Source organism: Thamnophis elegans, unplaced genomic scaffold, assembly GCF_009769535.1.
Source record: "Thamnophis elegans isolate rThaEle1 unplaced genomic scaffold, rThaEle1.pri scaffold_114_arrow_ctg1, whole genome shotgun sequence".
NCBI classification, from domain to species: domain Eukaryota; kingdom Metazoa; phylum Chordata; class Lepidosauria; order Squamata; family Colubridae; genus Thamnophis; species Thamnophis elegans.
Window position 1 is genome coordinate 13,084 of NW_022473585.1, and position 14,928 is coordinate 28,011.

General features: G+C 65.4%; 1 protein-coding gene across 1 annotated transcript in view; it reads left to right on the forward strand.

Moving 5' to 3' along the window:
* The first annotated feature begins 1,861 nt into the window (after nucleotides 1-1,861).
* The window catches only part of SYNGAP1 (synaptic Ras GTPase activating protein 1), a 29,118-nt gene continuing 16,051 nt past the window's right edge, over nucleotides 1,862-14,928 (forward strand). The window contains exons 1-6 of the mRNA XM_032238320.1: nucleotides 1,862-2,001; nucleotides 2,498-2,603; nucleotides 8,060-8,157; nucleotides 8,918-9,042; nucleotides 9,733-9,886; nucleotides 9,969-10,067. Coding sequence (XP_032094211.1) covers nucleotides 1,984-2,001; nucleotides 2,498-2,603; nucleotides 8,060-8,157; nucleotides 8,918-9,042; nucleotides 9,733-9,886; nucleotides 9,969-10,067 — 600 coding nt within the window. The 5' untranslated portion in view covers nucleotides 1,862-1,983. The remainder of the gene's footprint in view (nucleotides 2,002-2,497; nucleotides 2,604-8,059; nucleotides 8,158-8,917; nucleotides 9,043-9,732; nucleotides 9,887-9,968; nucleotides 10,068-14,928) is intronic.

Sequence of the window (14,928 nt, forward strand, 5' to 3'; positions counted from 1 at the left end):
ATCACCAATACGTGTAATAGCTGCAAATTGTGATGGAAAGGAGTGCGCCCCCCACTGGTGGATTCTTCCCATTCCTTGTGTTGAAAAGTGGGGGGTGGGTAGGCTGGTCTTGGCAGGACCCCCCCCCCATCCTTTTCAGCTGTGCTTGAGTTGGCCAGGAAACCTTCCTTCAGAGAGAGAGAAAGAGAGAGAAAAAGAAAGAAAGAGAGAGAAAGAAAGAGAGAGAAAGAAAGAGAGAGAGGGAGGGAGGGAGGGAAGGAGGGAGAGATGAGAGAAAGAGAGAGAGAGAGAGAGAGAGAGAGACTCCTGGCCACTCAGGGCCTGGATGCCTTTGAGGGTCTTTGCAAGGGGCAGCCTGGGGTGGGGGGGCCTGGCTGGCTGAGCTCGGGGGCTGCCAGGGGAATGGAGGGTTAGGGCTTGGGTCCCTGACCCGGGTTAAGAAAGGGAAGCCAGGGGTCTTGTGAACTGAGGCCCTAACTGGGCCTGTGGGAGAGGGTGCCCGGTGGGCCTGGGCTCTGCCTGGTCTGGAGGGAGGGAAGAGAGCATCCTGCCTTGGCCTCCCCCCTGGATCCGGTCCTGGGCAGGGGGGGAAAGAGGAGGGGGGGCTTCAGGGTCAGAGGGCAGGGCCTGCTGCCTCCCCAGCCCGGCTCTCTGCAGCCCCCATCTCCTGCCCCCCATTTGGGGGAGGCAGCGGGGTGAAAAACGTAGAGCCGGCTTCTCTCTCAGGGTGGGGACCTAAAGCAGCTCTCAGCTGGCCCTGCTGAAGGCCCCCCCCCCTCAGCCAACACGCCCCTCCCCCCAGCGATTGCCCCCAGGGCCCATTGCTACTCTGGCCCTACAGTACAGGCGATGCCCCCCCCCATCAGCAAAGGGGGCTGGCTGTGTGCTGCACTGGTCAGGGGGGCCACGGGGCCTCACGGGGTGGGGTTTCTCCTGACGGACAGGATGTGGGGCACGGGGGGGGGTCGTGGGCGGGAGAAGAGTCCCGCTTGACTCCCAGCTAGGTGGCCACTAGCTTCTCCCCACTGGCTGGTCCGGATGGCCATGGGGGCCTCCCCCTACAGAGCCTCTGTCAGCCCTGCCCCTTCACCTGCCCCAAACCCAGGGGGCTGGGGGGGGCTGAGGGGGGGGGTTAGCCAGATCTTTGAGGGATCTAAAAATCCCTGCCCACGGCTGGGATCCCCTAGTGGGGATTCTGGGGCCCTTCCCAGCCTCCGGAGCCCACCCAGGGTGCCCCCTACACGACCCTCTGCCTGCCCCCTTTGCCGTAGGCTTCTCCCCTCTCTCTCCCTGGCTCTTGGCAGCAGCTTCTGGCCACTGGGGGGCAGCACAGGGCCGGCCGAGGCCTTACACAACTCCCCGGCTGCCCCCACCCAGGCAGGCAGGAGAGCTGGGTGGAGGCCCAGAGGCCCTTGGAAGGCAGGTGGGAGGGGGGGGGAGTGTGCTGGGATGCCCCCCGAGGGGGTCTGAAGAGCCCCTCCTGGTGATGCGGGGGGAGTCACACTGGGCACAGAGCCAACTCTCTCCTCTGCTTGTGCCAATCTGCCTGGCTTTGCCTGGAGCCCCCAGGCGGCGTGGGAGGGGGACCTGCCTCAGTGGCCTTAATGGAACCCTCACGGCCGGGAGGGGCGGCTCAGACCACCGTGCCCCCCCAGACACACCCCAGTGGGCAGAGGGCATCAGGGGGGAGGTGTGGATGAGGCCCCCTTCTCTCCCCAAGACACAGGCGGTCGAGTGGCATCCCGCCATTGTGGGAGGGGCGGGGGGTCCTGGCAGAGCTGGGTCTCTGGGAGTGTGTACCCCCAGGCCCTTCTGGGGGGGGGCTGGGAGGGGGCACCTGCCTGGCCGGGGTCTGCTTGACTCTGCCCTTCCACTGCAGATGTGCGAGGAGCACCGGGGTCCCGCACGCAGTATGTCCACTCGCCTTACGACCGTCCCTGGAACGCCCCCCGATTCTGCATCATCTCCGGCAATCAGCTCCTGATGCTGGACGAGGAGGAGGTGAGCAGGGCGGGGGGAAGGGGGAGGGTGGGGGTTGAGCCCCCCTGGAGGACCCGGAGCAGGCGGGGAGGGGGCCCAGAAGGACCGGAAGGGGGTCCTCTCAGGAGGGGCCACATTGGTCCCCACAGGTTGGGCATCGGGTGCAAAGCGCCTGGGGAAACCACGGTTTCTGGCTTCCCGAGTCCAGCAAGAGGGAGGGTGCCCCGTGGTTAGGTTTCCGGGGTGGGTTCCGCCTCTTTCTGGGCTGGGGGGTCTCTGCCCTGGGAAGGCCCCTCGGGCTTCGGGATGGTTACTTCACAGCCAAGTTCCCACATGACTCTTTCGGTGGCCCTGGCTCAGCCGCCCTGGAGCTCCCCGGAGATTCACTCCGTCTTTCACAGGCCTGCCGTGGCTTGGGGGGGGGGATGTGCAATGGGGGAGGCCAGAGAAGAGAGGGCACTTGGGGGGGGGACTCTCTCCTCCCCCTCTGACCTGGGCTGCTCTTCCCCCCCCCCAGATTCACCCTCTGCTCCTTCGAGAACGCCAGAGGGACTCCGGGCGGAGCAAGCTTCTGCGCCGGACGGTGAGCGTCCCTGTGGAAGGCCGGCCTCAAGCTGAGCACGGTAGGAAGGAGGTCCCCCGCGGGGGGGGGGAGAACCAGGGCCGGCCAGAGTCCTGCGGGGGGTGGGGGGGTCGGAGGGAAGCTGCACAGTTGAGGGGCCAAATCTGGGCTGGGTTGGGGTCAGTTGAATCAGCATGGGCACGTTTTATTCGTGTGTTGTGTTTCTGTGTGTGACTTTCCCAGCACTAAAGAGACGGTCTTGGAGGCTCCAGAAGTTGTGGCCTTGGAGGGGGGTGGTGGTCTTTGCACCCTCTTTTCACAAATGGGGCCGTGTGCTGGGGACGGGGCACGATTGGAGCCCTGGGGAAGGGGAGTCCTGGGCTGGGCAGCTGCCATCCATGGGGTGAAGCTGCTGCCGGTCGGTGTGAAATTGCCATGGGGGCTGTGGGGTGGGGGCCGTGGGGGCCCCCCCGTGTTTCAGCTGCCTTCCCAGCCCCAAGAGGAAGGGGGCTGGGGGAGGCCCCAGGGGTCTTTGGGGAACCACGGGGGAGGGGGGGAGGTCGCAGCTTCTCCTTCTGCCTTTCACCCCCCCCCCCTTCAGTGATCCCTGGGTAACCTCCGAGGGAGAGGAATGATTGACAGTCCAGGGTCCAGCCATAACCTTCACCACCCCAAGGGTTGCCAGACCAGGAAGTCGGTGTGTGTGTGTGTGTGGGGGGAGATCCTGCTTGCCAGCCCAGCCCCAGGGGCCTCTTGGGGGGGGGGGGCTCCTTTTATCCCAGGCTGACCGAACTGCCTGGGGGTGGGTGGGTGGGGGTGGCTGCTGCCCATCCCTCCAGCCTTGGCCCATTGGTGGGGGCGGCTCTGGGAAGCCAAAGAAGGGGAGTAAGGGGGGGGCGCTCTTGAGTGGGTCAAAGGGCAACCCCCCCCCCCCGTAACCCTGACTTTGCCAGAGGCTCTCGTGGGACCCCCGGGGAGGCTGAGCAGTGAGGCTGCCCATCAGCAGCCCCATGTGGGCTGGGGTCAAGGGGTGAGAGGGGATCCGTCCCCAGGGCAGCTGCTGAGGAAGGGGCAGCCCCCCCCCTCTGAAACCGTGGGACACAATTGCAAGCTCCACGTGGATTCCTGCCTCCGGTGGGTGGACCCCAAAGGGGCCCCGAGGAAGGGGTCAGTGGGGGCCCCGAGAGCAAAGGGCCACAAGACCCCAATGAGAGTGGGACTGGGGGAGCGTCTGGGGAGGGGAGGGGTGCGTTGCAGGGGTCCTGCGTCCTCCCTCCCCCACCTCTGAGCAGGGGGACCCACAGCCTGGCAGTCGGCTCCCATTGGGGTCTGGTGACCCCCTTCCCATGTGCTGAGGGGGGGAGGGGCGAGCGGGGGGGCGCGTAATGGTGGCCCACAAGAAGCCCGTCTCTGCTCAGACCCCGGACAGGGCAGTGCCAGGGGTGCCCTTTTGGGAGGGGGCCAGAGCACAGCGCCCCCCCCCGTTAAGGAGCTTCCAAGCAGATGCCCAGGCGCTCCGGAGGGCCTCTCCACCACCACCACCGCCAGCAGCTCCTTCCCAGCTGTTCCCTGCAACGCCCACCCCCCCAGCCCCAGCCCATAATAGCCAGGGCCCTTGAAAGGAGCTTGACAACTGTTGCTATAGGGACCATCTCTCTCTCCGCCCCCCCCCAACCTCTCTCTCTCTCCCTCTCTCTCCTTCTCCCTCTCCCCAGGCCTGCGCAACGGGTGGGGTGGGGGCTCTGCCGAGGCTGCCCTCCTGGGCCTTGGGCACCCCCTGCCTGCCCCCTCCCTCCCGCTGCCAAGGAGGGGGGTGCGGCTGGGGGGCTTTTCTGCTGCTGCTCCTGGCCCCCTGCCTCCCCCCCCCACCCCCAGGGCCCGGCCATTACCTCCGCCTCCCCTCCCCCCACCCCCCACCCCCCCCACTCGGGGGTTTAAAAAAAGAATTTTCTCTTCCCAAGAAGTTGGCTTAAAAGGTTTCCATGGAAACCCCAAAGAAGAGCCGGAGGCAAAGGCTGCGCAGAATGAAGGGACGCCCCCTCCTCTTGGCCGCGCGCCAGCAGCGCCCCCTGCCGGATCCGGCGAGGGCGGCAGCGGCCCCCTCCTCCCCCCCTCCCGCCCGGTGACCCCGCCTGACCCGGCCGGCCTTCAGCCGGAGCCCCGGCCCCATCGCCGCCCAGGCGGGGTGGAGCCAGGCTCCGGGAGGAAGCCGCCGTCCCTGCCCGCCAGCCTGGACGGAGCCGCTGCCCGCGCCCTGCCCGGCCGCCCGCAGCAGCAGGGCCTCCTCCGGGGCGGCCCCGCGATGCCTCCCCGGAAAGCTCCGCCCCCGCGGGCCCCTCCGCCCGCCCCCGGCAGCCCCCGGGCCGCCCTCGCGCTCTGCTGCCCCAGGAGATGCTGCCGCCCCCGCCGCCCCGCCTGCCCCCCGCCCCAAGAAGGTAGAGCGGCCCGGGCGGGGGCTGGCGGGGGCCGGCGGGCTGGAGGCGGCGGGCCGGGGGGCGCGGGGTGTCCTCCGCCCGTGCCCACCGCCGCCGCCGCCGCCGCCGCCGCGCACTCCCGGCGCTGATGACAGCCGCGCGTCGCCTAGCAACGGCTGGCGTGCCGGGAGGGGAGCGCGGGGCGGGCGGGCGGCGAGCGAGGCACGAGCGCAACCAGCAGCGCGGGGACCGCAGCTCCGACGGCTGCAGCGCCGGGCGGGGGCCGCCGCCCTGCGGGCCGCGTGGAGCCCTAGGCTCCGGCCCCCCGCCCGCCCGCCCTCCCGTCCCGGCATGGGACGCGCCCCGTAGCCGCGGGCGGCGGGGGGCCTCCCGCTCCCGGCAGGTAAGGGCCGCCCGTCCCTCCGTCCGCTAGCGGGGCCGGCCTGCGGGGCGGGCGGGAGCGGCGGGGCTCCGGGCCGGCAGCGGGCGGGGGTGGCGCCGCGGCAGCCTGGGGGGGCTCCGGCGGCGCGTTCCCGCCGAGAGCAGCCCGAGGGGCGCGGGAGGCGAGGCGGGCGGGCGGGCGCGCGTGGGCAGCGCTGCTGCTGTTGCCGCTGCTGCTGCAGCCGCGTCCGTCTCGGCGCGAGGCCGCCCGGCGTGGCGCGCTCGGCGAGTGCGTGGGTGTCGCGGGCGGGATGGTCGGGAGCGCGCGCGGAGCCCCCTCGCTCTTGGCCGCTGCCAGCCCCGGGCGCCTTCCCGGAGGGGGGCCGCCGCCGCCGCTTCCGGGGGCGCCGGAGCAGCCCCGGCAGGGCGCGGGGTCCTCGTCCCACTCGCCCCGCGGCCCTTCCCGGCCGAGAAGCGGAGGCGGCACCCGGAGGGCCTGAGAAGGGCTCTCCGTCCGCTGGCGGCGCCCTTCCCTGCTGGGCACGGGGGGGGCGGGGGGGGCTCGGGAGCTGCGGCCTGGGGAGGGTCCGGCCGAGCGCCGCCGGTGTGTAAGAGGCGCAGCCGCGTCCCGCCCGCATCCTCGCACGGAGGGCTCGCAGCTGCGTCCGCCGCTGTGCTGGCACGTGGGGGAACCCGGGTGGTCTTAGTGCCCGAGTCGTGTCAGGCAGTCAGGTGGCGCCGGCCTTGCCAGGAGGAGGGAGGGGGGGGGCTTCCTCTCTGTGCAGCTGCTGCCTTGGCCAAAGGGCGGGAGGGGGGGGGCTCTCCTGCAGGTGGATGGGGGGGGCTACACAGAGGCTCCCCATTGCCGTAGTTCTGGCTGGGGGCTGGGGGGGGAGGTTGCGTGGGTCAGCCTCTTAGCAGTGCAGGGGGTCTGCAGGGGCTGAAGCCCAGGTGGGGCAAGTCCTGATCCAGGCTCTCCCCTCCTTCCTCCCCGCCTTGGTCTCCAGCTGACAGTGGCCCAAGGGAGGCCCACAGTTTCCTCCCTCCCAGGGACTGGTGGGCAAAGGGCCCAAGAGGGGGCAGGGGAGGAGGAGGACTCTCACCTGGAGGGGGGATTCGCTGCCCCTCCTTCTCCCTCTGCCACATGGGGGGGAGGGAGGGGGGGAGGGGGGGGAGGGAGGGGGGCTGCTGGGGCCTTGGGGAAGAGGCAGCGGCTCGCAGGCTTGGCGTGGCGGAGCAGCAGGCAGGCGGGCAAGACAGATGGTGGCAGAGCCCAGTGGGTGGCTCTGCGTTGTGCCAGTACGCACGGGGTGGGGGAGGGGCTCTGTGCATATCCGGGCAGCTGGTGCTGCTCAAGGGGCCTCGTTTTGGGGTGGGGGGGGCTGCGACTCCTGGGGTGCCAATGGTCCAGGCAAGGGGGGCAGGCGGAGACCCAGGCTTGGCATCCAGCCAGCCCCATTGGGGGGCAGCTCGGCCCGTAGGGCTTCTGTGCCCCCCTCGGCCTTCCTGAACCCCAGCTGGGTCTGGAGGGGGGCGCTGTTCTTGTACCCCAGAAGGGGCTTTCCTTCCAGGCAGGGGGCCACCAGGGGCTCCTGAAGGTTGAAGGCCACGAGGATGGGGGTGAATATCTCCCCCATCCCTCCTTCCCCTCCCCATCCCTGGCTGAGTGGCCTCCAACGGGGTTGGGCTCCTTGGGGGGGGGGGCTACCTGCAGACTTTCTGTAGGTTGCCCATTGTTGCCCCTCGACGCCCCCCATGGCATCCCCCTCCCCCCTCCGAGCAGCCTCTGGGCCTCTTGGGAAGCTGCCCCAGGGGGCCCTCTGGACACCCACGTCCCCTCGGGGGCCTTTGGGGCCCCTTCAGCGGCTCCTCCGGCCGCTCTGGGCTCCTCTGGTCGGGGGAGGGGGGCTGCTTGTGAGCTGCTTTTGGGGGGGCTGGGAGGCCTTTGAACAAATCCCCCACCAAGGGCGTTTATTGGCAGTGCCCAAAGGCTCCAGCGGTGGTGACATTCCCAGGGAGCAAGTAGGAAATCCCCCCCATGGACAAATTCCAAGGGGGGCTTTTCTACGGCCGGGGCATGATGGGACTGCACCCATAGGCAGCCGGGGGGGGGGGGGAATTGCTCCACGACATGCCCAAATGAAGTCGAGGGAAGGATGGGATGGAGAGGCCCCAGAGGGGGGCAGGGAGGGGTCTTTGGTGGGCAGAGCCTGCGCAGGTGGGGGGCTCCCTCGGGGTCCCCTCACCCATCTTTTGGGGCCCTTCTCCAGAGCCTGCCCCACAACAGAGGGGTTGTGCCTGCGATTCCCAGTTGCCAATTCGGGGACCCCCCCAAGGAAGGATCCCCCCCCTTAAGCCCACTGAGGCTTCCCTCACTTCAGGTCTTCTTCATAAGGGCAGGCTGAACCGTGGCTGGGCCCCTGTACTGGCCCTGGGGGGAGGCCTGGGGTGGGGAGGAGGGGGAAAGGGCCCTGGCTTCTCTGGGCAGGAGGGGGGGAAAGACACAGGGAGCCTCTTGTTGGGGGGGTGGGTGAGGAGGGGGCAGGTGGGAGGAGCTGGGGAGGGCTGGGGTGGGGTGGGGGTCCTGCAGCCCACTGGCCATCAGTGGTAAACTGTCGCCCCCTCTCCCACACGTACGCTTGGGCCTTTGCTGCCCCCCCTGCCCGAAGTCCTTCCGGGTGGGGGTGCCCCTTGAACGCTGCCCTTCTCCCCCCCCCCCCAGAGTACCACGCCAGCCGCTCCCGCAGGAAGAGCGTCCCGGGGGGCAAGCAGTACAGCATCAACATGGACGCCCCGCCAGCACCCCCCTTCCGTTCCTCGGTGAGTGACCCCCCCACCCCCACAGGGCTTGCCTGTCCTCCCCCTGAGCCCCCCTCCCTTTTCCTTCAGCAGGGGGCAGGCATCAAAGGAAGGGCTGAAGAAAGGAACCGGCCCCCAGTGGGGCTGAGGGAGGGGAGGGGGCAGAAGGAGTAGCTGCTTCCCCCCTCTGCCTCCCCCCCCCCGCCGGGGCGGCCCTCCTGCCTCCCCCTGGAAAAAGTGGTTAGGCCTAGAGGTTGGGGGAGGGAAGATCTTGGATCCAGGGACGCCAGAATGGCTGCTGGCCCAGGCAAAGTTGTGAAGGGCAGGGAAAGGAGGCCACCAGGAAAGAGAGGCTGGTTCGGGAGAAGATGGGCTGGCTTCAAACCAGCTTCCTTGAGCTCAGCTGGGACGTACGGAGGGTGGTGCCCGAAAGGGCTGCCTTTCCGAGCGGCTTTTGTGGCAAGTGGGCCCCGGCTGATTTTGCCACTTGGCCTCTTGGCTCCCCAGCCAGGGTCCCCGTGGGAATCCCCGCGTGCCGGGCCTTATCCAGCCCGAGTCTTTCCTGGGGGGGGGGGGCTGCTGGAGAAAAGGCTGAGCTTTTCGGGGGAGGAAAAGGGCCCTTCTTGCCGCAGCTGAGCAGAAGAAGAGGGAGGGCTGGTGGTCGCTCCCCGCTGGGCCCCAGAGCCCCCCCGGCAGCCGTCTCTGGGGGCCCCAGGGAACCCCCCGATGTGTGTGCGTGCGCTAGGGCAGCCTGACCGGCCTCTCCCCCCTCCGCCTGCAGCAACAGGGTTTCCTGAGTCGCCGCCTGAAGAGCTCCATCAAGCGCACGAAGAGCCAGCCCAAGCTGGACCGCACCAGCAGTTTCCGCCAGATGCTGCCGCGCTTCCGGAGCGCTGACCACGACAGGTGGGCCCAGGCGGTCCCGCTCCTCCCTGTAGGCGGTGGAGGGGAGGGAGCCCCCAGGGCTGAGCGGGCGCTCCCTCGCGGCCCAGGGCGCCCTGTGGCCCTTCTGGCTCCCCTGGGGGCCCCCCTCTGCCCAGCCTGCCTGCCCCCCAAGGCCGGGGTGCCCTGGGTATTTTTAGCGCCTGCCTGCCTTCCCCCCCTCTGGCTGACGGCAGCCCCGACACGCAGGAGCTGCCTCCACGTACGCTGCTGGGCTAAATATATCCTGCTGGGGGCGGCAGCTCCGAGCAGAAATGCCATGGGGAAAGGAGGGGGGAGCAGCCGCACACGGACTCTGCCGGCTCCCTCTGGGAAGGGGCTCCGGAGCTCGGCTGGCTGTGCGAAGGGCAGACCCAGGTTCTCCCCCGCCCCGTGGCCCCCTGGGGGCCCCAGAGCCTCCCCCCCAGGGTCCAGAGGGGCTCCCCAAGACTCTTCTGCCCGGTGCCCGCACTCCCTCTCCCCCCCCCTTGCTGAGGTCGACTCCCGGATTTCCCCCCGCTGCAGAGATGCCCCTTTGGGGCGCAGATGCCAGGTACCCCCGAGCGAGGGGTCAGCCGAAGCCCGGCTCCCCGTGGCCCTCTCCTGTCCACCCCCCCCAGCCAGAACCTTCCCGCTGACTGACTGTGCTGCCCCCCCTCCCCCCCCCCCCCGCAGGGCCCGCCTGATGCAGAGTTTCAAGGAGTCGCATTCGCACGAGTCCCTGCTGAGCCCCAGCAGCGCAGCCGAAGCCCTGGAGCTGAACCTGGACGAGGACTCCCTCATCAAGCCGGTGCACAGCAGCATCCTGGGCCAGGAGTTCTGCTTTGAGGTGGGGCCTGGGGCCTCTCGGCAGGGTGGGCCGGGGGCTCCTGGGCATGTGCAGAGCGCAGCTCACTCCTCTTCCTGCCCAGGTGACGACGTCTTCGGGCACCAAGTGCTTCGCCTGCCGCTCGGCTGCCGAGAGGGACAAGTGGATCGAGAACCTGCAGAGGGCGGTCAAGCCCAACAAGGTAAGAGCCCCCCCCCGGCCCTCTGGCCGTCCCCTCCACCGGCCCCCGGGGTGGCCTTCAGGAAGAGCCCCCTTGGCCTTTCCCTTCTCTGGGCCCCCTGGGGCCACTTTGGGGACCCTGAAGTGGGAGGGCTGATAAAACCGGCCCCTCTGACACGTTGGGCCAGTCTAGGAGTTTTTGAATTTGTTCTCCAGGGGCTCCGACCCCTCCTGAAAACCCCCAAATCGACTGAAAGGGGCCCCCTCCCCCCTTCCCGCAAGGGCTGATGGCTGCCATGCTGGCATGGTCAGCCGTGGGCCTTCGCCGTAGAGCTTCCAGTGCCAGGAGATGTCCTCGCCAGCTGTCCAAGCCCCCCCCCCCCCGGCACCTTGGGCTGCTTTGGGGCTCCCAGCCTGAAGGGCTCCAGCCCCGATCCCTGGCCCTGGCCTGCCCTGCTCGGGAGGGCTGCTGTGCCTCTTGCAAGCCCCTTTGGCGCTGAGCCTCCTCCTCCCCCCCTTCCTGGTTTGATGAAGACCCGCTTTCCCCTGGCAGCAGGAAGGATGGGCAGAGGCCGGCCACAAGGGAGGGGCCCCCTGTGTATTTCTCCGTTGGGAGGGGCAGCCAGGGAGAAAAGCTTCCCGCCCAGCAGAGCTCTGGGGGAAACCTCCCTGTTGCCACCCGTCCCTTGCAGGTTTCTTGAGGGAGGGGCTAAAGGGGAGGGTCTCTCTTATTGTCCCCCTCCCATCCTGCCCTCAGCCCCCTCCCTTTCCAGGGGCCTGCTCCTGTTCTGCTGACCCAGGTGGGACCCAGAGACTCGCCATCTCCCTCCCCGCTTGCTCTGAGGAAGGCTGCCGGCCCTCCTTGTCTCTCTGGGGATGGAGGGGCGGGGAGCAGTGGGGTGGGAGATCCCTGCATTCCCAGATGTTCTGTCCTCATTGCTGCTGGGATGGGGGTCATCCGGGACGAGTTACTCCCCATTAGGAAGTCTGGGAATGAAACATCTGGAGCTCCGGTGCAGAAATACGGCAGAGGCCGGGAGCAGCTGAGTTGGCGCCCAGATCCAGCAGCCCCTTCCGGGGGCTGTCGAGGGTTTAGCGGGAGATCAGCTTCTTGGGGGGAAATGAAATGGATCCACCGGTCGTCAGATGCTCAAAAGACCACGAAAAGCCACCAGTGGCTCTTCTTAAACCAGTGGATTTGGTGACTGGCACCGGTGGGCAGAAGGGCTGGGCCCAGGGGTGAAATGTGACCGGTTTGGACTGGTTTGCCCGAACCGGTATCAAAAAATGCTTTAGAAAGTAAAAAAAACACCTTACCTTTGCAGGCTCAGAAAAGGCTTCAGACTTTAGAGCATTTCACCCACGACTGTGCCGTGGCTGAACTAGCCGGAGGGGGTGGGGGGTTTCTTCCTTCTGTCCTCTGGTAATTGCTGGGCTGGGCAGCCTGGGAGATTGACTCTGGTGAAGCCGTGGAGGGCTGGGGGGGAGGCCCAGCTACTATTCCCCCCAGCAGCCCTAGGAAAGAAGGGAGTGCTGCAAACGGCAGAGGCAGGGGTTTCGAGTGTGGGCATCAGTGGGCATGGGGGAGGGGGCCGGCCTTTTGCCCCTCTTGAGGAGGGGGGGGCAGCCCGACAAGACTGCAGACAACGACAACATCCGTGTGGCAGCTGCCGAAGGATATGCATCTGCCCCCTTTCTGCTGTTTTGCAAAACGTTTCCCAGGCGGTGGCTGAAAGAGCCAAGAGATTTCCCCCCCGGAGGTCACATCTGGCGACCTCCATCCGGGGCACCTTGTTCTCCTGCCTCGTCTTCTGCCCTGGCTTCAGCCATTGCCGTTTGGGGCCTCTAGCGGCTTCCCAGGAAGAGAAGGAAGGGGACTTTCTAGGTGAAAACCTCCGTCAATTCAGTTTGCTGGGATCAAGACCGGTGACTTCCAGGGGGATCCTTCCGTCCACTCAGAGGAAGAAGGAGCCTTCCTGGCCTCCTGGAGGAAGCCGTGCTGCCCTCTGCTGGTCAAGGTGCCGCCAAACTCTTCGGCTTCTTATCTTCCTAACCGTGGAAGTGGGACTGGCGGGGGTTTCCTTTCCCCAGATCTCGGCTTGTGTGGGAAACGCACGTTGTCTCATCTCCCGTGGTGACTAACCCCAGCCATGCAGCTCAGCCAGCAGCAGAGACTCTGCTCACAAAACTCAGGCATTCTGCCCAGTCAGAGACGGGAGACGCCGGGTGTTGGGGCTGCCCTGGGAAAGGGCACTGCCAGCCTGTATGAAATCTGCCCTGCGGGTGAGCAGGGCGCCAGAAATGCTGCTCCCTTCATGTGCCAGTCCTGGTGTCCTGCGGACCAGAAGCCGTCCTGGACCACCTCAGAGCCCTGGATTTCCGGGGTGGGGGGGGGCACCTTCTCTGGTGAACCCCCAGCTGCTGGGAACCGAACCTCTGGAAGGAAGCCTGTCGGTCTCGCCTGGTGCGGTCGGGTTGAAGGGGGGGATGCATTGGGGGTCCATTCTGAGCGAGTTATTCAGCAGCCACTTTGTGGGCTCACGGAAGGGGTTTGGGGGGGGGAAGAGAAGTAGAAGGACAGCAGCAGTGAGGGGAGCGGACTCTGTTTTGCTGATCCTGGTCGCCCCCATGGGAAGAACTGTCTGGTGGGGGGGGGGGCTGCCACGAAGAAGAAGAGTGGGGGGGGGAAACTTATTCTCCAAAGCACCCGAAGGCAGGAGAAGAAGCAATGGGTGGAAACTAATCAAGGAGAGGAGCAACTTAGAACAGAGGAGAAACTTCCTGACAAGATAGAACAATTAATCAGAGGAACAGAAGTTGCCTCCAGAAGTTCTGGGTGTTCGAACGCTGGAAGTCTTTAAGAAGAAGTTGGAGAACCATTTGTCTGAAATGGTACATAGCTTCCTGCCTGAGTAGAGGGCTGGACTAGAAGACCTCCAAGGTCCCTTCCAACTTCATTACTCTGTTCTTTCCTAACCACCTTCATTTCCTGGTCTTGGTGGCCAGAAAGGCCAACACCCCCCCCCACCCCCCACCCCGAAGTGTCTCAGCTAAGACAGAGGAGGCGGCCATTGAGAAAAATGGTTTGATGGAGGAGGGAGGCGGCTCTTTTTGGCTGGCCAACGGAGAGGAAAGAGGCCGGGAAGGGAAGCCAGAGGGAGGCGAGGAGGAAATCAGAGAGACAGAGACAGAGACAGAGAGAGAGACAGCTGCTGTTGGCCTTGGGTGTTTAATGAAGATTCCTAAGACCAAGAAGGGAGGAAGGGGATGAAGGGGGCCAGGATGATCCCCAGGTATTCCTCAGAGACCAGAAAGGTTGCAATTTGGGGGGATACGTTGAACTCTTTCCTGGCTGGGATATAAGAACCGACTTGGAAGTAATTAATAATAATAATGAAGGAAACCATTTCCGTCCTTTTGCCCCGCGGTGCACTTCAATTGGGTCCTCTCAGTCTCCACCTCCACCTATCATGGGGGCTCTGATTGATTGACCAGGTTGGGGACGGATCCCCCTGCATCAAGAGACTTGATAGCACATCGTAATGTCCAGAGAGAAAGGCACGGCTGGCGGGGAGCCCGCTGCTTTCATCCGGAGTAAGTCTCTCTCGGCCGCTCCGCAAGGGTCCGTGTGGATGAAGGACCCCTTGGAGTTCAGCCTTCGAAGCTTCCATGAGATCCTCGCAGAGAAGATGAGAAAACCTGGGCTGGATGTTACCATTAGGTGGACCTGGAGCTGGCTGAACCCTTGCACCCAAGGAAGAGCCACTGAGATTTCTGGCCAAGCTTGGGGGAGCAGAGAAACGTTGAGTGCTGCGTCCCCATCTCTCTTCTGGGCTCTGTGCTGGTCAGTGATCTTATGGTTGGGGTCCGCCGGCGTCCTGCAGAGCTGGCAGCAGAGCCGGACAGTGAGGAGGTAGGGGAAGAACATGGGCCAGTCTTGGAGTCTGGGGAAGGCTCGGACGAGGGTTCTGCGTCGGGGCATGGGGGGAGGGGTCAGGGCTGTCTGGGAGTTATGTCCTGCCTTCGGAGCCTCCAGAGTCGGACATCAGCAAGGAAGAGGAACAGGGGGAGCCTGTTCCCAGTATGCGCATGCACAGAGCTTCCAGAAGGCAAGAACAGTTAAGACAAAAGGGGCGACTTGGGAGTGAGACTGGGAGATGATTGGCTCCTCCCACAAGACATAAAGGAGGAGCAAAGGCACATTGAATTTATTATATTTCTATGCTGCCCTTTTCCCAGAAGGGACTCACATGAGCCTTTAGAGGAAACAACTTTGTTCATGCTGGTCGGTTTAAATTCTGAAGCTCCGTTTTGACTCTGTGCTCCCTGTGGCCTTGCCAGGCTGATTGCCAATGAAGTCTTTTGTCAGCGTTTCAAGGAAGACAAAGGTGGGTCCTCATCCTGAAAGGCTTTGGCAGCCTACAGTCGGGCTCTTTACAAACTGTTTGGGACTCACTACGGGCTGTGAATGGACATAATTCACAGCCTTTGAAATAAAAAGAGGAAGCCTTGGTCAGAACACTTATAAGTTAGGATGGGTTGTTAGAAAACAAGCGGCTTCTAAAGTTGTAGATGGCACTTTACCTGGGCAGAATAACACATTCGGTGGAGGAATATCAACATTCAGGAGGATTTTGGCAAGCTGGAACAAGGGGAAGCAGCTCCCTAGGGGAATTTCAACAGGGACAAATCAAGGAGATGAGAAGGGCAAGATAGGTTGGTGTGCCAGGCAGGGGTGTCTGCAGACAGAACGTGGGAAGATCACGAGTGGAGCACCAGCCAAGCGCCTGATGCTGTGGTAAACAAAGCCAATGGCGCCCGTGTGGCTGCACCAGCAAAAGTCGAAGGAAGAAATCAAGGATGCCTCTTGGAAAAACGCTTGT